Source organism: Macaca thibetana, chromosome 14 (assembly GCF_024542745.1).
Source record: "Macaca thibetana thibetana isolate TM-01 chromosome 14, ASM2454274v1, whole genome shotgun sequence".
Lineage (NCBI taxonomy): Eukaryota > Metazoa > Chordata > Mammalia > Primates > Cercopithecidae > Macaca > Macaca thibetana.
The window spans coordinates 11388471-11409876 of NC_065591.1; the positions used below are offsets into that span (position 1 = coordinate 11388471).

The 21406-nt window shown below is 56.4% G+C and overlaps 6 protein-coding genes across 16 annotated transcripts in view; 2 read left to right on the forward strand and 4 right to left on the reverse strand.

The window, feature by feature from the left end:
- The window catches only part of TAF6L (TATA-box binding protein associated factor 6 like), a 177370-nt gene extending 169117 nt beyond the window's left edge, over window positions 1-8253 (reverse strand). The window contains exon 1 of the mRNA XM_050756911.1: window positions 8249-8253. The gene's annotated coding sequence lies outside the window, so the exon portion shown is untranslated. The remainder of the gene's footprint in view (window positions 1-8248) is intronic.
- POLR2G (RNA polymerase II subunit G) overlaps window positions 1-21406 on the reverse strand; it is a 188755-nt gene that overhangs the window by 146279 nt on the left and 21070 nt on the right. The gene's annotated exons all lie outside the window — the stretch shown is intronic.
- GNG3 (G protein subunit gamma 3) overlaps window positions 1-21406 on the reverse strand; it is a 440061-nt gene that overhangs the window by 90332 nt on the left and 328323 nt on the right. Inside the window, exon 1 of one of the 7 annotated variants that reach the window (XM_050757059.1) lies at window positions 13482-13487. The exons of the other annotated variants lie outside the window; for them this stretch is intronic. The gene's annotated coding sequence lies outside the window, so the exon portion shown is untranslated. Of the gene's footprint in view, window positions 1-13481; window positions 13488-21406 lie in introns of those variants that run through there. 7 annotated transcript variants of the gene reach the window in all.
- B3GAT3 (beta-1,3-glucuronyltransferase 3) lies at window positions 597-7885 on the forward strand. Of its 3 annotated transcripts, none has more exons than XM_050756969.1 (6): window positions 778-894; window positions 2089-2263; window positions 5872-6232; window positions 6419-6709; window position 7304; window positions 7388-7479. In XM_050756969.1, the coding sequence occupies exons 1-6, from the start codon at window positions 813-815 to the stop codon at window positions 7477-7479; spliced, it is 1002 nt and encodes a 333-aa protein (XP_050612926.1). In that variant the 5' UTR covers window positions 778-812. The 3 variants fall into 3 exon arrangements, with proteins under 3 accessions (XP_050612923.1, XP_050612926.1, XP_050612925.1); XM_050756968.1 differs by lacking the exon at window position 7304 and adding an exon at window positions 1467-1705 and having other exon boundaries at window positions 801-894; window positions 7388-7885; XM_050756966.1 differs by lacking the exon at window position 7304 and having other exon boundaries at window positions 597-894; window positions 7388-7885.
- On the reverse strand, window positions 8063-10487 carry ROM1 (retinal outer segment membrane protein 1). Its single transcript, XM_050756964.1, has 3 exons — window positions 9356-10487; window positions 8671-8917; window positions 8063-8554 (listed from the first exon to the last, which is right to left on the reverse strand). The coding sequence occupies exons 1-3, from the start codon at window positions 10045-10047 to the stop codon at window positions 8336-8338; spliced, it is 1158 nt and encodes a 385-aa protein (XP_050612921.1). The 5' UTR covers window positions 10048-10487; the 3' UTR covers window positions 8063-8335.
- Window positions 10659-21327, forward strand: EML3 (EMAP like 3). Of its 3 annotated transcripts, none has more exons than XM_050756896.1 (22): window positions 10659-10791; window positions 11620-11791; window positions 11872-12129; window positions 12224-12337; window positions 13824-13891; window positions 14058-14181; window positions 14402-14572; window positions 14729-14798; window positions 14884-14994; window positions 15236-15331; window positions 15711-15866; window positions 16447-16588; window positions 17338-17489; window positions 17572-17697; window positions 17779-17910; window positions 18375-18442; window positions 19349-19437; window positions 19509-19606; window positions 19734-19821; window positions 20296-20394; window positions 20662-20792; window positions 20873-21327. In XM_050756896.1, the coding sequence occupies exons 1-22, from the start codon at window positions 10770-10772 to the stop codon at window positions 21074-21076; spliced, it is 2691 nt and encodes an 896-aa protein (XP_050612853.1). In that variant the 5' UTR covers window positions 10659-10769; the 3' UTR covers window positions 21077-21327. The 3 variants fall into 3 exon arrangements, with proteins under 3 accessions (XP_050612853.1, XP_050612851.1, XP_050612854.1); XM_050756894.1 differs by having other exon boundaries at window positions 10674-10791; window positions 11869-12129; XM_050756897.1 differs by lacking the exon at window positions 15711-15866 and having other exon boundaries at window positions 10674-10791; window positions 11869-12129.

Here is a 21406-nt window from a genome sequence, read left to right on the forward strand (position 1 = left end):
AGGAAAAATGAGAAGGATGGCTTGTGCTTGTGAGGAGGAAGGGGATGCATTCCTGGAATTCCCCAGCTCAGGAACTATTTCCAATCAATTTCCTGGTAGTTAAAACACTTCCTTGGCACCCTTTTTGTCATCTGTTGAAGAAATGTGGGCCAGAGGAAACACTAGAGATGCCGGAATCAGGTGTCTAGAAAGGACACAAAACTGCCTTGTGGCAATGACATAATTTTTGTCAACTTTAGTTTCTTATCTATCTCAAAGTATTATAGTGATAATTCCAGGAGAGACACCCAGAGGATCATGTGGTGGGCCTTAGATTTCATTCATTTGTGTAATGAGTATTGAGCAACTGCTGTTGGGTGGCGTGACTGATGGTTGGATGAATAAGGTGAAGATCTGGACGGCAGGACTGGCTTTCTCATGCAATTCCGTGATCGGGGGCGGGTCGCGAGGTAGGTGCCACGTGCACCTACCTACCCGAGATTCTGCACCTACCCGAGATTCTGCACCTACCCGGGATTTTGACTGCCGTCCACGCGAGTTTGGCACGCCGGATGTGACGTCACCGCCCCGTGGTTCCCGGAGCCTGGCGGTGGGACCGGAAATCAAGTCTACAAGGGGGCACAGATGACCGGAAGCGTGCCCGGGCGGTGCTGCCAGCCCCGGCTAGGAGCTGGTAGGGGAGTGCGAGGAAGGCGGGACGCAGGGCGGAGCCGGTGGAGGGGCGGGGCCTGTGGGCAGGCGCCGGGGGTTGGGGCGGGAACCCCTCGTCCCCTCTAGACCCCGCCTGCTCGGGCGCGGGCGGCGGCGCGGCCATGAAGCTGAAGCTGAAGAACGTGTTTCTCGCCTACTTCCTGGTGTCGATCGCCGGCCTCCTCTACGCGCTGGTACAGCTCGGTGAGCGGGGCGGGGCGGGGGTGCGGCGGGCTGGCCCGTGGGCGCCCGCCGCCGTGCATCCCGCCCTGGGGATGAACCCCCGGCAAACACCATTCATCCGCTCGACCCTCCGGACAGCTCTGCGGCCGCAGGCGCACTCCCCTCTATAGAACGCACCGCGGCGGCCCGCCGCACCTCGGATGAAATCCAGACTCCTTCCCAGAGCCTGCAAGGCCCCGCATGATCCTGCTGCCGTCCGCCTCTCCCAACCCCATTTCCCACCCCTCTCCCTCGCTCTGCTGCAGCCAGACTGGCTTGCTGACAGTTTCTCGAAAACCCCAGGCTCATTGCTCTCTTAAGCGCTTAACTTGTTCCCTCTACTTGGGGTGCTTTTCTTCCAGCTCTTTCCAGGCTGCCTCTTTCTCATCCTTCAGGTCTTAGCTCAAATGTCACCTCCTCAGAGAGGCCTTCCCTGACTACCATAGCTAAAGATACCATTCTTATTCCATTCCCTTTTATTCTCTATCCTGATTATTTTTTTCATGACCCCATCACAGTTTGTAATAATGTTATTAATTTGTTTCTTTGCTTAGTGTCTGCTTCCTCCGCTAAACTGAAAGCTCGATGAGGGCAGGGACTGTGTCTGTTTTGTTCCCTGCTGTATCCTCAGCACCTAAGGCAGTGCCTCCTAGGAAGAGTATTCAATAAATATTTATCCTACAATGGAATCAATGAATTTAACAATGAGTCTTTGGTCACCCAGCCAAGGGAATGGATCGAACCCTGCCCCTTATGCAAAGATTTAGGGACAGTGCTACTGCGTTATCCTCAGGTATTTGAAAGACTATCCTAAAGGGGTTCTATAGTGTAATGGTTAGTTAGCACCTTGGACTCTGAAAAGACTGTCCTGTTTAAGGACATGAGCTTGTTATGAGTCCAGAAGGCAAAATTAGGACCAGCAGATAGAAAAGATGGAATCAGCTCAATATCCAACGTAAAATTGTAACAATGGAATTTATTAAAGTTGGAGAGGGTCTGCTGCTTGAGGCAGTGAGTTTCCCACACCAGAGGTGTAGAAAAGGCTACTAGGGAAGTCATAAGGGGATACCTGCATTGTCTAGGAATTAATGAGAAGATTATGGCCCTTTGGGATGCTGAACATTCTGTGGTTCTCTGCCCCCATCCTCTTTCCCCATTAATGCTTCCTGGGACCAGGCCAGCCATGTGACTGCCTTCCTCCCCTGCGGGCAGCAGCCGAGCAGCTACGGCAGAAGGATCTGAGGATTTCCCAGCTGCAAGCGGAACTCCGACGGCCACCCCCTGCCCCTGCCCAGCCCCCTGAACCCGAGGCCCTGCCTACTATCTATGTTGTTACCCCCACCTATGCCAGGTATGGGCTCTGGTACACCCAAGAGGTCTGCATTGTCCAATGAGTTGGAGTTGATGAGGAGTTTGGGGAGGCACTGGGCTAGGAGTTGTTCCTCAAACTAGGGCATGCCAAAGACAGGATAAATGAACCACATCTATACTAAAATATCTGTGGGAAAATAGTTCATTTTCAGGCGGGGCGCGGTGGCTGAAGCCTGTAATCCCAGCACTTTAGGAGGCCAAGGCGGGTGGGTCACCTGAGGTCGCGAGTTCAAAACCAGCCTGGCCAACATGGCAAAACCCTGTCTCTACTAAAAATACAAAATTAGCCAGGTGTGGTGGCGCATGCCTGTAATCCCAGCTACTTGGGAGGCTGAGGCAGGAGAATCCCTTGAACCTGAGAGGTGTAGGTTGCAGTGAGCTGAGATCACACTATTGCACTCTAGCCTGGGCAACAAGAGTGAAACTCTATCTCAAAAACAAAACCAAAAAAAAAGAAAAAATGGTTGTTTTTCTAGAAGGAAAATACAAAATTCCTACCAAATTATAAGACAGAACAATAACATTTCAAATAAATTTTGAGCTTGGCAGTGAATTAACTCTCTCTCCTTAGGGACCCTTTGGGGAGAAAGTTAAAACCCCCTGATTAAAGTTGAAAGGGCTTGTCTGGGCGCAGTGGCTCATGCCTGTAATCCCAGCACTTTGGGAGCCCGAGGCTGGTGGATCGCCTGAGCTCAGGAGTTTGACACCAACCTGGGCAACATGGTGAAACTTTTGTCTCTATAAAAAAAAAAAAAAAAAAAAAAAAGGTAGCTGGGCTTGGTGCTGCATGCCTGTAATCCCAGCTACTCTGGAGGCTGAGGTGGGAAGATTGCTTGAGCCTGGAAGGCGGAGGTTGCAGTGAGTGGAGATCATGCAACCTGGGCGACAGAGAGAGAACCCATCTCAAAAAAAAAAAAAAAAAAAAAAAAAGTTGAAAGCACTTGGCCTGATAGTCATCCTAGGGTCCAGAAATAGTTATACCAGCTGTTACTTACAGTGTGTTTACTCTCTTTTTTTTTTTTTTTTTTTTTTTTTTTTTGAGACGGAGTCTCACGCTGTTGCCCAGGCTGGAGTGCAGTGGCGTGATCTCGGCTCACTGCAAGCTCCGCCTCCCGGGTTCCCGCCATTCTCCTGCCTCAGCCTCCTGAGTAGCTGGGACTACAGGCGCCCGCCACCGCGCCCGGCTAATTTTTTGTATTTTTAGTAGAGACGGGGTTTCACTGTGGTCTCGATCTCCTGACCTTGTGATCCGCCCGCCTCGGCCTCCCAAAGTGCTGGGATTACAGGCTTGAGCCACCGCGCCCGGCCCAGTGTGTTTACTCTCTACCAGGCACTGTGTTTAGTGATTTACATTTGCTTTTGTTTTAAATCAAAATGTAATTGGTTTTACTAATAAAACCAGTTGGGGAATGTGGTTTTTGGATCTGTAGCCATAAGGGTGTTAATACATCTTCTGGGAATCAGATGGCTGTCCCAGACCCCACCTGTGACATGCACACATACACACACACCCCACCAGCCCTGGGACAGGCAGGTAGATCTGAAGGATAAAGAAGCACAGAAGAGCCAAGCCCCACGTTCCACGTTCCACGTTCCACATTCCTGGTTTGTTCCTTTTTTTTTTTTTCTTTTGTTCTCTCCCCGCTTCCCCACCCTCCTGCCGAGATGGGGTCTTGCTCTGTTGCCCAGGCTGGAGTGCAGTGGCGTGATCTTGGCTCACTGCAACCTCCACCTCCCGTGTTGAAGCAATTCTCCTGCCTCAGCCCCCCGAGTACCTGGGATTACAAGCATGCGCCACCACGCCCGGCTAATTTTTTGTATCTTTAGTAGAGATGGGGTTTCACCATGTTGGCCAGGCTGGTCTGGAACTTCTGACTTGGTGATCTGCCCACTTCGTCCTCTCAAAGTGCTGGGATTACAGGCGTGAGCCACCATGCCCGGCCAGTAATTTTTTGTACTTTTTTTTTTTTTTTTTTTGAGACGGAGTCTCGCTGTGTCTCCCAGGCTGGAGTGCAGTGGCATGATCTCGGCTCACTGCAAGCTCCGCCTCCCGGGTTCACGCCATTCTCCCGCCTCAGCCTCCCAAGTAGCTGAGACTACAGGCGCCTGCCACCACGCCCGGCTAGTTTTTTTGTATTTTTAGTAAAGACGGGGTTTCACCATGTTAGCCAGGATAGTCTCGATCTCCTGACCTCGTGATCCGCCCGCCTCGGCCTCCCAAAGTGCTGGGATTACAGGCTTGAGCCACCGCGCCCGGCCTGTACTTTATTTTTGTTTTTTATTTATTTTTTCTTTTTTGAGATGGAGTCTTGCTCTGTCGCCTAGGCTGGAGTGCAATGGCACGATCTTGGCTCACTGCAAGCTCTGCCTCCTGTGTTCACGCCATTCTCCTGCCTCAGCCTCCCGAGTATCTGAGACTACAGGTGCCCGTCACCATGCCTGGCTAATTTTTTGTATTTTAGTAGAGATGGGGTTTCACCGTGTTAACCAGGATGGTCTTGATCTCCTGACCTCATGATCCGCCCACCTCGGCCTCCCAAAGTGCTGGGATTACAGGTGTGAGCCACTGTGCCCAGCTCTTATTTAATCTTTAAAACAACATTGTTATAAAGTACTGTGATTCCCATTTTACAGTTGAGGAAACTGAGGCTCAGGGAGATTGAGCTATTTTCCCGAGTTGTCTCACATAATAAGTTACAAAACTGGATTTCAAACCCAGATATACCTGATCCTAAAGCCTGTACCCTTAATTTTTTTTTTGAGACAGAGTTTCGCTCTTGTTGCTCAGGCTAGAGTGCAGTGGCACAATCTCGGCTCACTACAACCTCTGCCTCCCAGGTTCAAGCGATTCTTCTGCCTCAGCCTCCCGAGTAGCTAGGATTACAGGCGCCTGTCACCATGCCTGGGTAATTTTTTGTATTTTTAGTAGAGACGGGGTTTCACCATGTTGGGCAGGCTGGTCTTGAACCTCTGACCTCAGGTGATCTGCCCACCTCGGCCTCCCAAAGTGCTGGGATTACAGGCATAAGCCACCATGCCTGGCTTTTTTTTTTTTTTTTTTTTTTTTTTAAGAGATGGAGTTTTGCTGTTATCGCCCAGGCTGGAGTGAAATGGCACAATCTCAGCTCGCTCCAACCTCTGCCTTCCAGGTTCAAGTGATTCTCCTGCCTCAGCCTCCCAAGTAGCTGAGATTACTAAAGGCATGCGCCACTACACCCAGCAAATTTTTGTAGTTTTTTAGTAGAAATGGGGTTTCACCATATTAGCCAAGCTGGTCTGGAACTCCAGACCTTAGGTGATTCACCCGCCTCGACCTCCCAAAGTGTTATTACAGGCGTGAGCCATCACACCTGGCCCTGTGCCCTTAATTTATAGTCTACCACAGCCAGAACTCTGGGGTTGAGGTGGGTGATGGACATGGAGCAGAAGAACAGGGCAGGTGAGTGTTAGCATGAAGTTGACAGGCAAGAAAGAGGGAGTTTAGGCATTGGCTGGGAAAGGCCAAGGGAGAAGCAGAAGCTGCCTGCCCTGGCTGGAGCGGGCACATGGTGCTTGCCCTTTCCCTTGTGCTGCATCTCTCCACTACAGGCTGGTACAGAAGGCAGAGCTGGTACGGCTGTCCCAGACACTGAGCCTGGTGCCCCGGCTGCATTGGCTGCTGGTGGAGGATGCTGAGAGTCCCACCCCGCTGGTCTCAGGGCTGCTGGCTGCCTCTGGCCTCCTCTTCACACACCTGGTGGTCCTCACACCCAAAGCGCAGCGGCTTAGGGAGGGCGAGCCTGGCTGGGTTCATCCCCGTGGTGTTGAGCAGCGGAACAAGGCCCTGGACTGGCTCCGGGGCAGAGGAGGTGCTGTGGGTGGGGAGAAGGACCCACCACCACCAGGGACCCAAGGAGTCGTGTACTTTGCTGACGATGACAACACCTACAGCCGGGAGCTGTTTGAGGAGGTGAGCACCAGGATGGGGAGCGGCAAGAGACCAGGTGCGGCCAGCTTTGTTACCTTGGTTAGCAGTGTTGCCATTGGCTGCTGGGTGAGGGGCTGGAAGCATTGGGGCAGAGTGAGCCAGGTGGCTCTTTCTGCTGATCCCTTCCCTGGACCACCCCTCTGTTTCTTCTCTCCTGACCTCTATTAGATGCGCTGGACCCGTGGTGTTTCAGTGTGGCCTGTGGGGCTGGTGGGCGGCCTGCGATTTGAGGGCCCTCAGGTACAGGACGGCCGGGTAGTAGGCTTCCACACAGCATGGGAGCCCAACAGGCCCTTCCCTGTGGATATGGCTGGATTTGCTGTGGCCCTGCCCTTGCTGTTAGCTAAGCCCAATGCCCAGTTTGATTCCACTGCTCCCCGGGGCCACCTGGAGAGCAGTCTTCTGAGCCACCTTGTGGATCCCAAGGACCTGGAGCCACGGGCTGCCAACTGCACTCGGGTAAGGGAATGCAGGTGGGCATAGAAACCTGGCTCTGGGATGGACAGGTGATGGGGGAGGTACAGTGAGACTCTGGGAATGGGTAGTTTAATCGGGAGGGCCTCTCCAGACCTCTGATCAGCCTTGCTGACTCTACTGAAGGGGAAGCTGGGAACCAGCGGGGGGAAGTGGTCCCTGTCACTCTGCCCTGAGTTCTGGAAACCCATGTGGCACAGAGAGGATAAAGGAATAAGGCCCCGTTTTTTGTTTTTTTTTTTTGAGACGGAGTCTTGCTCTGTCGCCCAGGCTGGAGTGCAGTGGCACAATCTCGGCTCACTGCAAGCTCCGCCTCCTGGGTTTACACCATTTTCCTGCCTCAGGCGCCCGCCACCACGCCCAGCAAATTTTTTGTATTTTTAGTAGTGACGGGGTTTCACGGTGTTAGCCAGGATGGTTTCGATCTCCTGACCTCGTGATCCACCCACCTCGGCCTCCCAAAAGTGTTGGGATCACAGGCATGAGCCACTGCGCCCAGCCAAGGCCCTACTTTAGAGGCACTAAGTCTTCCTCCACCCTGCCCTTTACACTTTGAAGCCTACGCTGTATATTTGATAGGGTTAGAGAATCCATTCCAGGCTGAGAGTCTCAGAGGCCTGGCTACAGCTGGGCCTGGCTCTCACTGCATCCCTGCTGCCGCAGGTACTGGTGTGGCATACACGGACAGAGAAGCCCAAGATGAAGCAGGAGGAGCAGCTGCAGCGGCAGGGCCGGGGCTCAGACCCAGCAATTGAGGTGTGATGGCGGCCCCACCCCAACTACCACCTCTTTTCAGGCACAGACCTTGTGGGACTGGGCCCCAGGCCTGCCCAGGATGTGGTTTTCCAAGTCCTGATCCCTTGGAGCCAGAAGTGGCCCCTCTGCTCCTCCAGGCCCAGGGCATGGTCCTGCTGCTTCACCCCTCCCCCAGCCTGCCATGTGGCACTGCCCACAGGCTGGGGACAAGCAGCCCTTGTATTGAGCCAGGTTGGCCCTGTCTAGGGTGGAACAAAAGGACCCAGGAGGGAGGGCAGCTGACTAACTGGGTAACTTATTGGGGCTGGGCATGCACTGGGGGGCTGGAGGAGCTGGGCCGGACCCTCCCCACCTGAGCATGCTGACCCCTTTCCTACCTCCAGAATAAAGAATCTCAACCTGGAAGGGCCTCTTGTTTTTCTTTGCTTCTTACATTGGGTTCTTGCTTTCTGATCCTTACAGATGTGGGCTCCTATTCCTGCACAGGTCGAGCCAGGGTCCAAACTTTGGAGTCCTGGCTGCTCCATCAGACAGAAATCAGTTCTCCCAGGCCCCTATCCCCTTGACAAAAAAAGCAATTGCTTCCTTCCAAAAGCTTTATTGAGTCTGTACCAGAATCAGCCTCCAGGCCTTCCCATGTCACTTTCCCATCACTCTGTTCTTTGCTGTTCCCTGGTGGTTCTGGCTACAAGGGCTAGTAGGGCATCTGGTTTTCTTTCTTACCCCAGTCCAGCTTGCTAACTATCCTTAGCCCCTCTAATCCCACGATCCCCCCAACCTGGAGCCTTGGTAAGGAATTGTGAGGTTTTTAGACGTGTCCATCCCTTCCTCTTCCTCACCCCAAGCTCCAGGCCTCTAGGCCTCAGATAGATCCTCCTTGGGAGGTGCCTCTCCTGGTGGGGCCTCCTCAGGTGCTGGCCTGCAGGCAACCCCTCCCTGTAGCCATGCTGTTTTCAGCATATCTTTCAGCCCACCGGGAAAGAGATAGCCCTGGGTCTCTCCTTCCCCATCAATGACCCCTCCAAGCCCCTCCAGTGCTGTTTGTAGGTACCGCAGGCCGAGGAGCACCAGAGCCTGTGGGGGAAGCAAGGGGAAAGTGTTAGGGAGAGTCAGCGGTTCCAGGAGGCCCAGGGTTGGAGTGAGTGAGGAGTCCCCGGTGGGAGGAGGCCTCAGATGCTTTGCTGACTCACCTGCAGTAGGAAGGTGACAGCCAGCATGCTACCCAGTGTGCCTGCCAAGTCCTGCAAGTGCTCCAGCAGCACCTCATGGCACCCTTGGGCCCAGAGGTTTTGGTTGGGTTGTCGGGGATCGAACAGGGGGTGGGCGTAGGAGTCTGAAAGACGGTTCTGCAGGCAAGGCCGGGGTGAGTGGGGGTTGCAACAGGAGAAAGGGACCCCATCAGTCAGGTATAGGCCTTCCACATTGCTCTGGATCCGGCTGCAAAGGGAGGGATAGAGAGATTAGGATGTCTGGAGATAGAGGCCTGGGGGAGGGACTGAAGGGCACAGGTATTGAGAAGGGAAAAAGAATGGTAAAACATTTACTGACTGCTGTACTATGTGCCAGCCAAGCATAATTCACTTATCTTCACAACAACTCTATCAGATAGGTACCTATCAGATAGGTACTATTATCTCCATTTTACAGGTAAAGGAATGGGCCCAGGGTGGTTTGGTAACATGCCCTGGGTTTCACAGCTAATAAATGGCAGAGCTGTAACCAGTCTCTCAGCTACTATGCTCTACTATTGCCCCTCTGAGCCAGGTGGAGATTCAAGGCAGCAGGAGGGAGCCTGTCTAGGGAGGAGGCGGCGGCGGCGGCGGAGGAGGAGGAGGAGGAGGAGGAGGAGGAGGAAGGGAGACGCAAATCACTCACTCAACCACATCCTGGTCACTGGGGTCCAGGTAACGGCTGCTGACCCACTGGACCCCAAACCAATCCTTGTACCCGTGGCGTCCGCAGCATTGGTACCTCAGTTGCAGCTCATCCACCAGCCTTTTGGCCTGACAGTGCCCAGGCACCTCTGTGTCCTTGTAGTGAGCCAAGGCAGTCCCCAGGCCCTCCTCCAGCGCCTCATCCAGACTCCCAGGCAAAGCCAGGGCTAGCCCGAGGGCGATGACCAGGAGCCCCCCACCACCAGCCGTCCCAGCCACCAGCATCGGGCCCAGGACCCCTCGCCAGGGAGGGTATAAAGCTGCATTCAGACTTGCCCGGCTGGCTCCTACACCCACTAGTCCTGTGCCTAGAGCCACCGTACCCGCTACCAGGGCAGCCTGGGGCAGGGCAGGGAACTGACAGGAGGGAGCCAGGAAGGTGCCAAGGTGCCTCAGCTGGACCAGGAGGTGCCCGCTACAGAGGAGGATGAGGCCACCAGCCAGCACCAGCAGCCAGGAGAGAAGCCAGAGCCCTTGTGCCAGGCGGATGCGGGGCTGCAGGGGCAGCACCAGGGGTAACACCGGCGCCATCTCCCATCTCTGCCCAAGGGAGTGCAGAGGTGTCGGGGATGGAACTTGGCTGGGGCAGGATGCTGAGTCAGCCCGGCCTGGCTTGAGCTGGGCTAATGCCATCCTGACCCCAATACCCTGAGCATCCTCCCATCCTCAGCCTTAATAACCCGCCGCCCTGTCAGCCCCAATACAGGATGCCTTGGCCTTGCCCCTTTGGAGAAACTCCGCCCCTAGGCCGAGTGCCCGTTTTGTGACCCCGCCCCTGACCCTCGCGGAAGTGGTGGGGCTGGTCCGTTCAGCCCTGAGGGGTTAGGGGCTGGGGGGCGGAGACCTCGGGGCGGGCGCTCCCTATCCCGTCCCCTGGGAATCCGGGGGCGGGGATCCGGGAAGGGCCTGGAGCGGGAGGCCGGTAGCAGGCCAGGGGGTCAGCCGGCTAGCCCCGCCCCCGTACTGAGCGGCGAGGCCCGGACAGGGAGGGGTTACCAGGCGGCCCGGCCCCCCCTCGGGCCCGCCCCCCCTCCCGCGCTTCCTGGCGGCTCCGCGTCCGGCGCCTGTTTGTGCTGCGGCGCTGTGGCCCCGGACGGCCCCGCCACCCCACCCCCGGGAGCCGAGAGCGGCCCCGGGAGAGTCTGAGGGCCCGGGGGGGTCTGGGGACTGCGGCCCCGGGCCCACAGCGCCCCCTCCAGGCCCCTTCCCCGCGCCCGATAGCGCCCCCGCGGGGTGGTGGTACGGCGCCCTTCGCGCGCGCCCCGGGGTGCTTCCCCTTCCCCTCTCCCCGGCCGTGGCCCCCGCGGCTTAGACGCCTCCTCCGCCGCCGCCGCTCGGAGCAACCCGGGGGCCGGATGGACGGGGCCGCGGGGCCCGGTGAGTACGGGGCGGGGCGGGCGGCGTGCCCCTTCCCGGAGCGCCCGGCTCGTCGGGCTCCTCCAGAGCTGGACGGCTGTCTGGAGGCGTCCCCGCGTGCTCCTCCGCCGCAGGGGCTCCGAGCATCCTCCACAGTTCCTCCGGTCCCCCTCCCTAGTTGCTTGGGTCCTGTCACTTCGGGCTTCCCCAGCGTCATTCTACCCCCCATGTAACTCCGGGCCCCTCGATGTTTCCCTGCCCTCTGCGTTACTCCGGGCCCCTTCTGGTATTTCAGGTCTTTTTCCTTCTGACCGCCGTCCCCTGAGACCTTCACTGTGACTCTGTTCACAACCCACACTGTCTCCTGTCACTCTGGATCTCTTTTCCTGTACTCTGGGTCCTCAGTATGACTCCATTCCCGTGCCCCATCCTCTCCTGGTGTTCCCCCGGCTCAGTTACTCTGCTTTCGCTGGAGACCTGAGCTTGTTGTGGGCGCGTGGGGAGGGCTGCGGTCCCTCCCCTCACCAGTGCGGCGCCTCTCTCTGTGGCTCCCACGTTCCTCGGCAGTACTCCATATTTCCCCCCTGGTACTCCATGGTACTCCCAGCCTTTGCGGAGGCTGAGACGGCAGCAGGAAGGGAGCTTTGCCAGGTTTCTCGCCTGCCCTGCCAGAAGGAGGCCCTTGATCCTCTACCACCGTCTCCTCCCCTCTGGATGAGCATCCAAGCCTGGGGCTGCTTGAAAGGGGTAGTACTACTGGACACATGGAAAGCTGTGGGGAGACAGAATCCCCTCTACGCTTTCTTCAGGTGATGGGTACATTCTGAGTACCTCTTGCCCTTTTCCCAGGTGAGGGCCCTGCTCGGGAGGCCCTGCAGTCTCTGAGCCAGCGGCTTCGGGTGCAGGAGCAGGAGATGGAGCTGGTAAAGGCAGCCCTGGCAGAAGCCCTTCGCCTGCTACGGCTGCAGGTGCCGCCTTCCTCCCTGCAGGTCTCTGGCACACCAGCTCCTCCAGGGGACAGGTATGCATGTGGGCACGCCCCATTTTCCCTCCTCCTTGGGGCCTCTGGGGCTTCAGGTTAATTCATCATCTCTCCAGCAGTTTTGCAGCGCCCCCAGGACTGCCACCCACGTGCACCCCTTCGTTGGTGAGCCGAGGCACCCAGACGGAGACAGAGGTGGAGTTCAAGACATCCCCTGGACCCCCTGGCCTGAGCAATGGACCCCCAGCCCCTCAGGGGGCCAGCGAAGAGCCTAGTGGGACCCAATCTGAAGGAGGGGGCAGCAGCAGCAGTGGTGCTGGCTCTCCCGGCCCCCCGGGAATCCTCAGGCCCTTGCAGCCCCCACAGCGTGCTGACACGTAGGTGTCCTGTGGTCCTGTGGCGGAAGCTGGGAGGGGTGGTGGGATTGCGGAGCACAATTGGAGGGAATGACCTTCACTATGCCCCCACCAGGCCGCGAAGAAATTCTTCCTCCTCCTCATCCCCCTCAGAGCGGCCTCGGCAGAAGCTCTCCAGGAAGGCAATTTCCTCCGCCAACCTGTTAGTGCGGTCCGGGAGCACGGAGAGGTGGGTGAGGCTTCCCCTAATCCACCCCGCCCCAGGCGCAGGCTCTCGACTTTCCACATCTTTCACCTCACATCCCTGGGTGGGGTGGGGGGACCTGATTGCCCAACAGGAATAAGGAAACAAACACTCCTGGGGCACCTGCTGTGTACCCGGCACTGTGCTAAACCCTCGACCTCCTCCATCTCAGTCAGTCCCCACAACATCCTTGGGGGGTAGGTGGTCTCATGCTGTCCATTGCACAGGTGAGGAGGCAGGCTCAGAGAGGGTAAGTCATTTGCCTGGGGTCACACAGCTAGAGTCAGGATTTGAACCTAACTCTTCCTGACTCCAGTTCCCCTACCCTTTCCACTACATCACAGCAAACCTTCCGAGATCCCAAGAGGCTTTTCTAGAAGCTCCCATGGCTTTCATGGATGGCTGTCCCTAGAGCTTCAGCCCTCTTTCCGCTGGATCTATCAAGTACCACTCTATTAATATTTACTTCTAGAGGGCACGGGGACGTCCTAGTGGCCGAATGTGGTTGCCTCAGAGTATGTGCGGGCCCTAGGACACCCGAATGTTATTCTAGCCCTGTCTTTGGCCTGTGCTTTATTCTCTGAAGAGACACTATCACCTTACTGTTATCGAACGACAGGAATCTCTGGAGAGATGTGGACTTTCTTGCTTGCCTCCTGGATCCCTGAGAGGCGGGGCTGGTGTACATTCTGGACTCCCTTTGGTCCCATTTTACGGATGGGGAAATGAAAAGGTCAATAGCGAGGCCTAGTGGCACGCACCTTTAATCCCAGCTACTGGGGAGGCTGAGGCAGGAGAGTTGCTTGAACCCAGGAGTCGGAGGTTGCAGTGAGCTGAGGTCACGCCATTGCACTGCAGCCTGGGCGACAGAGCGAGACTGAGGCCTGGTGGTCTGGAGGAGAGAGAGGGCTCTGGCACCCTGCACTGCCTCTTCCAACCTTTGTGGCCTTGTGCTGTGCACTCATTCAGCCTCAATCTTCTCTTTTTTTTTTTGAGATGGAGTCTTGCTCTGTCTCCCAGGCTAGAATGCAATGGCGGGATCTCAGGTCACTGCAAGCTCCGCCTCCCAGGTTCACGCCATTCTCCTGCCTCAGCCTCCCGAGTAGCTGGGACTACAGGCGCCCGCCACCTCCCCCGGCTAGTTTTTTGTATTTTTTTAGTAGAGACGGGGTTTCACCGTATTAGCCAGGATGGTCTTGATCTCCTGACCTCGTGATCCGCCCGTCTCGGCCTCCCAAAGTGCTGGGATTACAGGCTTGAGCCACCACGCCCGGCCTCAGCCTCAATCTTCTTACCTCTTAAATGGAACTAAAAGTCTCCATCTACTAGGGCCCTGATACTCACGAAGCAAACTACAGGCCTGCAGAGGTGACTGTGGTTTCTGCAGTGACCTCTTTTCTTGTGTCCTGCCCCTCCCCGCTTAGGTCTTTGGCCCTGACCCCAGTCCCTGTGCTTTTTCTCTTCCCAACAGCCGTGGGGGAAAAGACCCCCTTTCTAGCCCCGGGGGCCCTGGGTCTCGGAGGAGCAATTACAATTTGGGTACGTACAGAGGAACAGAGGGAAAAACTTGGATGGCAGGGTTAGGATTTGGGCTGTAGCCCTAGGAGCTATTTTGGGCTGTGAGGTGTGGTGGCTAGGGTTCTGCTCTGTCTTTCCTGGAAGGGGGGTTGTGGGTGGTAGTTGACACCACCCCTTTTCTCTGTAGAAGGCATCTCAGTGAAGATGTTCCTTCGAGGCCGCCCCATTACCATGTACATCCCGTCTGGCATCCGCAGCCTGGAGGAGCTGCCGAGCGGCCCACCGCCGGAGACCCTCTGCCTTGACTGGGTGTATCCTGCCCCCTCCGGTCCCATGGGAACCACCTTTCCCACCTCGGGACCCCTCTTCCCTTTACAGTTTTCTCCTGGGTCTATGGGGACAAGGAGCCTTCTAGATCCTCTCCTACCATCATTCTGCTCCAGGCCCTGCCAGCCAGAAGCTCTGTCTTTCTCCCCTCTTCCTCCTCCTGCCCTTGATCTGCCCTTTCCTTGACCGTGATCTCCGCCCCAGTTACGGGTACAGGGGTCGTGATTCCCGCTCTAATCTGTTTGTGCTGCGCTCGGGGGAGGTGGTCTACTTCATCGCCTGCGTGGTGGTGCTGTACCGGCCTGGAGGAGGCCCAGGGGGTCCTGGAGGCGGCGGCCAGAGACATTACCGGGGGCACACAGACTGCGTTCGATGGTGAGGGGCCTGGGGATGGTGGGCTTGGCAGGAAGAGGGTCTGGGGGCGTGGAGAAGCAGGGGAAAAGAGTTGCCTTGCTGCTCTGCAAGCTTGGAGAAGGTGTCTTGGATGGTCTTGAGAGACCCTTTCCCTAGAGTGTCTTCCCCCCACCTTAGCCTTGCTGTTCACCCTGATGGTGTTCGGGTAGCCTCGGGACAGACAGCTGGAGTGGATAAGGATGGAAAGGTAAGGCCAAAGTCAGGGACCAGGCAGACACGCTGTAATTGCACTCCAGCTTTGCTTCACACCTTGACTCTTCTTCCTTCACCAGCCCCTGCAGCCTGTGGTTCACATCTGGGACTCAGAGACGCTGTTGAAACTGCAGGAGATTGGACTGGGGGCCTTCGAGCGGGGTGTTGGGGCCCTGGCCTTTTCAGCTGCGGTGAGCTGGCCCTGAAGCCTCTAGACCCCCATTCTTGCCTAGGAACCCCACTCTTGCATGTCACCAGGAAGCCTTGGAAGTTCTGGCCTTCCTGAACCTCACCCAGGTGGTTGTCTTGAGAAAGGGACATGTGTGTCAACTTCTGCCCTCTCCATCTGTGATGGTACCTCCTAACCTAATAACCACGAACCCTGGACCTCCAGGGTTCACTCTGCCCCTCCTGTGTGTCGCCTTTGTTCAGGATCAGGGTGCCTTTCTTTGTGTGGTGGATGATTCCAATGAGCACATGCTGTCGGTATGGGACTGCAGCCGGGGAGTGAAGCTGGCTGAGATCAAGGTGAGGAGTCCACATGACTTGGAGAGGCTCCGAGGTTGGGGGTGGGAGTGGTGGAGTGCAGAGAGCTCCAGACTCACCCATACATTTCCTTCCTTTTTGGCTGGGTCACATGGGGCAAATCTCCTAGCTTCTCTGACCCTTAGTTTCTTCATTTGTGACATGGGTTCTGACCTCATGAGGGATAATATCTTAGGTATTAGGGTGATTAATTATGATTGACAGGGAATAGTGCTTTTAGGGGACCAGGGTCTTGAAAGAAGGGTTGTCCTGGGGTTTCTGGGCCTCTACCAGCCAGCTGTCATGATGCAAATTGAGGAGAGTCAAGTAGAGCGAAGGTATCCAGGGCTTGGGGTGGCTGAATCTAGTGTCTTCCCTTCAGAGTACAAATGACTCAGTCCTGGCCGTTGGCTTCAACCCTCGTGACAGCAGCTGCATCGTCACCAGTGGGAAATCTCACGTCCACTTCTGGAATTGGAGTGGTGGAGTAGGGGTTCCTGGGAATGGGACCCTTACCCGGAAACAGGGTGTCTTTGGGGTGAGGCATGGATAAGTGGAAGGTGATGGGGAGGGCAGAGTGGAAGAGGAAGCACTGGGCTGAGTACTATGGACCCTAAGGTTCCCTAACCCCTACCTGCCCTATGACTTTTTCTTTTTTTTTTTTTTTTTTTTTTTTTTGAGACGGAGTCTTCCTCTTGTCGCCCAGGCCAGAGTGCAATGGCACTATCTCGGCTCACTGCGACCTCCGCTTCCTAGGTTCAAGCAATTCTCCTGCCTCAGCCTCCCGGAGTAGTTGGGATTACAGATGTGCGCCACCATGCCCGGCTAATTTTTGTATTTTTAAGAGAGACAGGGTTTCATTTCATCATGTCGGCCGTCGCTCCCAGCTCTTTTTTTTTGAGACAGTGCCTTGCTCTATCACCCAAGCTGGAGTGCAGTGCGGGATTTCACCATATTGACCAGGCTGGTCACAAACTCCTGGCCTCAGGTGACCCGCCTGCCTTGGCCTCCCAAAGTGCTGGGATTACAGGCGTGAGCCACTGTACCTGGCTTGTCCTGCGACTTTGAATTTTTGCCCTTCCCTTTGACCTCTGCTGTCTGCTCTCCCTTCCCGCTAGAAATACAAGAAACCCAAGTTTATTCCTTGCTTTGTGTTCCTTCCGGATGGAGACATTCTCACTGGAGACTCAGAGGGGAACATTCTCACCTGGGGGCGGAGCGCTTCAGATTCCAAGACCCCGGGCAGGGGTGGGGCCAAAGGTATGCGGCTGGGGGTGGCATCTGGGAAGTCTAGTACTCCAGAGGTTCTGTGGGAACAGAGAGAGGGTTTCCCATTCCCATCTTTTTTTTTTTTTTTTTTTTTTTTTTTGAGACGGGATCTTACTCTGTTGCCCAGGCTGGAGTGCAGTGGTGTGATCTTGGTTCACCGCAACCTCTGCATCCCAGGTTCAAGCGATCCTCCCTCTTCAGTCTCCAAGTAGCTGGGATTACAGGCACACGCCACCACGCCTAGCTAATTTTTGTATTTTTAGTAGAGACGGGGTTTTGCCATGTTGGCCAGGCTGGTCTCGAATTCCTGACCTCAAGTGATCTGCTCACCTTGGCCTCCCAAAGTGCTGGGATTACAGGTGTGAGCCACTGCGCCCAGCCAGGTTTCCCACCTTTTTACCTTGAGAGTTGATAGTTCTCTGGGGGGCTGGTCTAGAAGGGTGTGGGCAGCACAGCAAAGGAGAAACGGCTGGAGCTTTGTGTTTGCCAGATCTCAGGTTCAGATTCCAGTTTTGCCATTAGTTGCCTGGCCTTTAGGGAGTTACCGCACTTCTCTGAGTCTCAGTTGTCCTGTTTGTAAAATGGGGAGAATAACAGATGTGTTGGCAGTATGAGGATGAGACATAGTAGTCGGTGCATTCAATGGCTGGGAGTTCTTACTCTATTGTGGCAGCCAAAGCTGGCCGTTTCTCACTCCCCTGTACCCCCAAAACATGACCTGCCTGGGGCTTTGCCAACAGAGACCTATGGGATTGTGGCCCAGGCTCATGCTCATGAAGGTTCCATCTTCGCCTTGTGTCTCCAGCGGGACGGGACAGTGCTGAGTGGTGGCGGGCGGGACCGCCGGCTGGTACAGTGGGGGCCCGGGTTGGTGGCCCTCCAGGAGGCTGAGGTGAGGGCTGGGCTGGGGTCAAGGGAGTGAGGGAGAAGAGCAATGGTCAGTGGGCTCTTGACATTCTGCCACCACTCTGCAGATTCCTGAGCACTTTGGGGCCGTGCGAGCCATTGCTGAAGGGCTTGGCTCTGAGCTGCTGGTGGGAACCACGAAGAATGCATTGCTGAGGGGAGATCTGGCCCAAGGCTTCTCCCCTGTAATCCAGGTTGGGGGTTAAGGGCTCAGGGGAGGAAGGGGCAAAGGGGTGTGAGAGAGGGGCAGGAGTGACAGTCATGCTGTGCTGCAGGGCCACACTGATGAGCTCTGGGGGCTCTGCACACACCCCTCCCAGAACCGCTTCCTCACCTGCGGCCATGACCGGCAGCTCTGCCTGTGGGATGGGGAGAGCCATGCGCTGGCCTGGAGCATCGACCTCAAGGTAGAGCCCTGTGCCCCTGGATCCCCCATGCCACACCCACCAGGACACCTGTGACCACCACGCCTTCCCTAGCACCTTGCCTTCTGCCTCCCAGAGGTGGCCAGTTTGTACTGGTATGGGTGCACTGGTTACTCAAATATTAATTCTTCTGTACTGATTGGTAAAAGCTGATGCTTCTAGTACCACCTGGGCATTCCCTGCTGCCCCCAGAACCCCTCAGACTTCCTCTTGGTCCAGCACCTAAATGGTTAATCTTCGGCACAGCTGTTGGCCTCAGTTCTGTGGTTAAATATTTTGATATCACTCCCTGTTTAGGCTCCAGTGACACCCAGGTGTCCCTTCCCTCTCTTGCCATCTTTTCCTTGGGAGTAAGTGGCTTTGAAGTTATCAGGAGGACAAGGGGTCCCCTCTGGTTCCCTCACTAGAAAGGCATTGTCTTGAATTCACCTTCTCCCCTCTCCCAGGAGACTGGTCTCTGTGCTGACTTCCACCCGAGTGGGGCAGTTGTGGCCGTAGGACTGAACACGGGGAGGTGAGAGGGAGCCAGGACTCCCAGGAGGGAAAGCAGGGAGGTTTGGGAAGGGTTCCTGGTACTGGGGGAGTGGGCGAGAGTGACCGCCTCTGCCCAGGAGCCACCTGCGCCTTGGCACTCCTCCGTGCCTCTCCCTGCAGCCCCTGCCACCTGGGCTCCCCTCCTCTCCTGTGGTAACCGTTCCTCCCCCTCCCCCAACCACGGTCTCCTCCAAGCCTGGGAGTGGAGGAGGCGGCAGCCCAGGATAGAGCAGTGGGAATGGGAGGGGCATAGACAAACACAGGGAAGTGACAGGCTTCCAGCCTGCACAGGGCCTTTGTAGTCGGTCCCTGGTCTGTAGTTTCAGATTCCTTTTTCAGACGGCATTAGAAGCCCCTCAGCCTTTATCCACACTTAGCTCCTTTCCATCTCCCAGCATAAGAATGCAGTGGTGGCTGGGTGCGGTGGCTCATGCCTATAATCCTCGCGTTTTGGGAGCTGAGGCGGGTGGATCACTTGAGGTTAGGAGTTCAAGACCAGGCTGGCCAACATGGTGAAAACCTCTTCTCTACTGAAAACACAAAAATTAGCCGGGCATGGTGGTGCGCACCTGTAATTCTAGCTACTTAGGAGGCTGAGGCATGATAATTACTTGAACCCAGGAGGTGGAGGTTGCGGTGAGATCTTGCCACTGCACTCCAGCCTGGGTGACAGAGTGAGACTCTGTCTCAGAACAATAACAACAACAACAACAAACTAAAAAAAGAATGCACATGTGACCTGTCATCTACATCAGAGCTTTTCTGTGTGTGTTTCTGAGCTGCTCTGATTTGCCATCCCCAAGCCTACCCAGGGTGGCCTACCTGGGGGTCTCCTCACATCTTGCCTTTTTGTCTTCCTATCTGCCTCCACTCCCCTCCCTTCCAGGTGGTTGGTTTTGGACACAGAGACCAGAGAGATCGTGTCTGATGTCATTGATGGCAATGAGCAGCTCTCAGTGGTCCGGTACAGCCCAGGTGGGAGCCACCCCAACCCTGGACTCACATGTGTCCCTGGCCCTTCCCTCTCTGAGTGACTGTATTTGCAGATGGGTTGTACCTGGCCATTGGTTCCCATGACAACGTGATCTACATCTATAGTGTTTCCAGTGATGGTGCCAAATCCAGCCGCTTTGGCCGCTGTATGGTGAGGAAGTTGGGGCGTGTGGTGGGGCATGATAACAGCTGGGAAACTCAGGGGTCTGATGCATCAAGGGGGCTCTGGGGATGGGAAATGGATGGGATACTTTAAAACTCTTGACCTTTGCTCCCAGGGTCACTCCAGCTTCATCACTCATCTTGACTGGTCCAAGGATGGGAATTTCATCATGTCCAATTCTGGGGACTATGAGATTCTTTACTGTGAGTGGCAGTGGAGCAGGACATGGGGAGAGGGTAATTGGAGTGGGTTTTATGTAGGGGGGTCTTAGAGGTGTTGTCAGATAAGGGAGTGGAGATAGGGTTAAAGTGGAGTTGGAATTATACATAGAAATTTTGTGATTTGGAAACAACGAGTTTCACACCATGTCTTGTTGACTTGAGGGAGCTGAAAAATGCTCTAAGAAAAGATTGTTTGGGAAAAGTTTCTCAGGGCAAGTGTGAAGGACTTGACTTATCTAGGGAGGAGGAACTCATGGAAGCTGTTAGAACTTCAGCCAGTGCTCAGGACAGGACGCACACAGGGTGGGTTTCACAGGGGGAGGAGGTCACTACTACAGTGACCAGATCACATGCCATCGCTGGGTTTCATGCCAGTCTTTCCAATCTGGCTTTTCCTGGCATCTTCCCTACTGAGGGCAGCGTGAGAGCTGAGCTGGGCGGGCTCCCTCTCCCCAGGGGACGTGGCTGGAGGCTGCAAGCAGCTGAAGAATCGCTATGAGAGCCGAGACCGGGAATGGGCTACCTACACCTGTGTGCTGGGTTTCCACGTCTACGGTGAGCAGGGGCGTGGAACCCTGCTGGAGGGGTGGGGGACAAGGTGGAGCCCAGTTTGGGCTCGGAACGCTGGGCGTGTGTCATTGGGTGAGAGTCCAGAAACCTGAAGATCCAGCCCAGGAGGCCCCTCCGGCCCTCGGGACCGGGAAGGCTTTCCTGGAACGCGACAGTGGGTGGCTGCGGCTGCCGGAGCGCCTGAAACGGTGTAGCTCTGGGCCGTGGGTGGCGGTGGGTAGGAGGTCGGGCTGAGGCCGGCCACTGTGCTAGGCGTGTGGCCGGACGGCTCCGATGGGACCGACATCAACTCCCTGTGCCGCTCCCACAACGAGCGCGTGGTGGCGGTGGCCGACGACTTCTGCAAAGTGCATCTATTCCAGTACCCGTGCGCTCGTGCCAAGGTGAGGCCGCGGGGGCCGCCGGGGTGGGACGGGTGGGCCCGAGGGCTCCGCCGCCACTGCAACTCTTCCCTCCCGCCCAGGCGCCGAGCCGCATGTACGGGGGCCACGGCAGCCACGTGACCAGCGTCCGGTTCACGCACGACGACTCGCACCTCGTCTCGCTGGGCGGCAAGGACGCCAGCATCTTCCAGTGGCGAGTGCTGGGCGCTGGGGGCGCGGGGCCGGCGCCTGCCACGCCCTCTCGAACCCCCTCCCTGTCCCCCGCCTCCTCCCTCGACGTTTGATCGCTGCCGGCGGGACCTACTGGCCTGGCGGCGTGGCCCCGCCCCGCTCTGCCCCGCCCTAATCCCCCACGACCAGGGGCCGACTCTTTCCTCGACTGACTTCGAAACATTCCCGACGGTGCATTTCCCTGGAGGGCGCGAACGGCGCCCCTGCACACACTGTTTAGACCCGCTGGTTGAGCCGGGCAGCCCCAACCTAGGCCTTGACTCCCGCTGCCTGCTGAGGGGCAATAAACCAGAACCAAAGTCGCCTCCCGGTGCTTTTGTGGGGCGCTGCTGGGTGCCTCCGGGGCCCTGTGGGGTGGGGACGAAGGAAAAGAGGCGTGCGGA

Excerpts from the sequence above, each read along its gene's own strand:
- B3GAT3 (XM_050756966.1), top strand. The coding sequence starts at position 813 with ATGAAGCTGAAGCTGAAGAACGTGTTTCTCGCCTACTTCCTGGTGTCG. Across the intron at positions 895-2,088 it reads CTACGCGCTGGTACAGCTCG|GCCAGCCATGTGACTGCCTT; the intron begins GTGAGCGGGGCG and ends TCCTGGGACCAG. Across the intron at positions 6,710-7,387 it reads GGGCTGCCAACTGCACTCGG|GTACTGGTGTGGCATACACG; the intron begins GTAAGGGAATGC and ends CTGCTGCCGCAG.
- ROM1 (XM_050756964.1), bottom strand. The coding sequence starts at position 10,047 with ATGGCATTAGCCCAGCTCAAGCCAGGCCGGGCTGACTCAGCATCCTGC. Across the intron at positions 8,918-9,355 it reads AGTGACCAGGATGTGGTTGA|CCGGATCCAGAGCAATGTGG; the intron begins GTGAGTGATTTG and ends CTCCCTTTGCAG. Across the intron at positions 8,555-8,670 it reads CTGTCACCTTCCTACTGCAG|GCTCTGGTGCTCCTCGGCCT; the intron begins GTGAGTCAGCAA and ends CTTCCCCCACAG.
- EML3 (XM_050756894.1), top strand. The coding sequence starts at position 10,770 with ATGGACGGGGCCGCGGGGCCCG. Across the intron at positions 12,338-13,823 it reads CGGTCCGGGAGCACGGAGAG|CCGTGGGGGAAAAGACCCCC; the intron begins GTGGGTGAGGCT and ends TCTTCCCAACAG. Across the intron at positions 14,573-14,728 it reads CACACAGACTGCGTTCGATG|CCTTGCTGTTCACCCTGATG; the intron begins GTGAGGGGCCTG and ends CCCCCACCTTAG.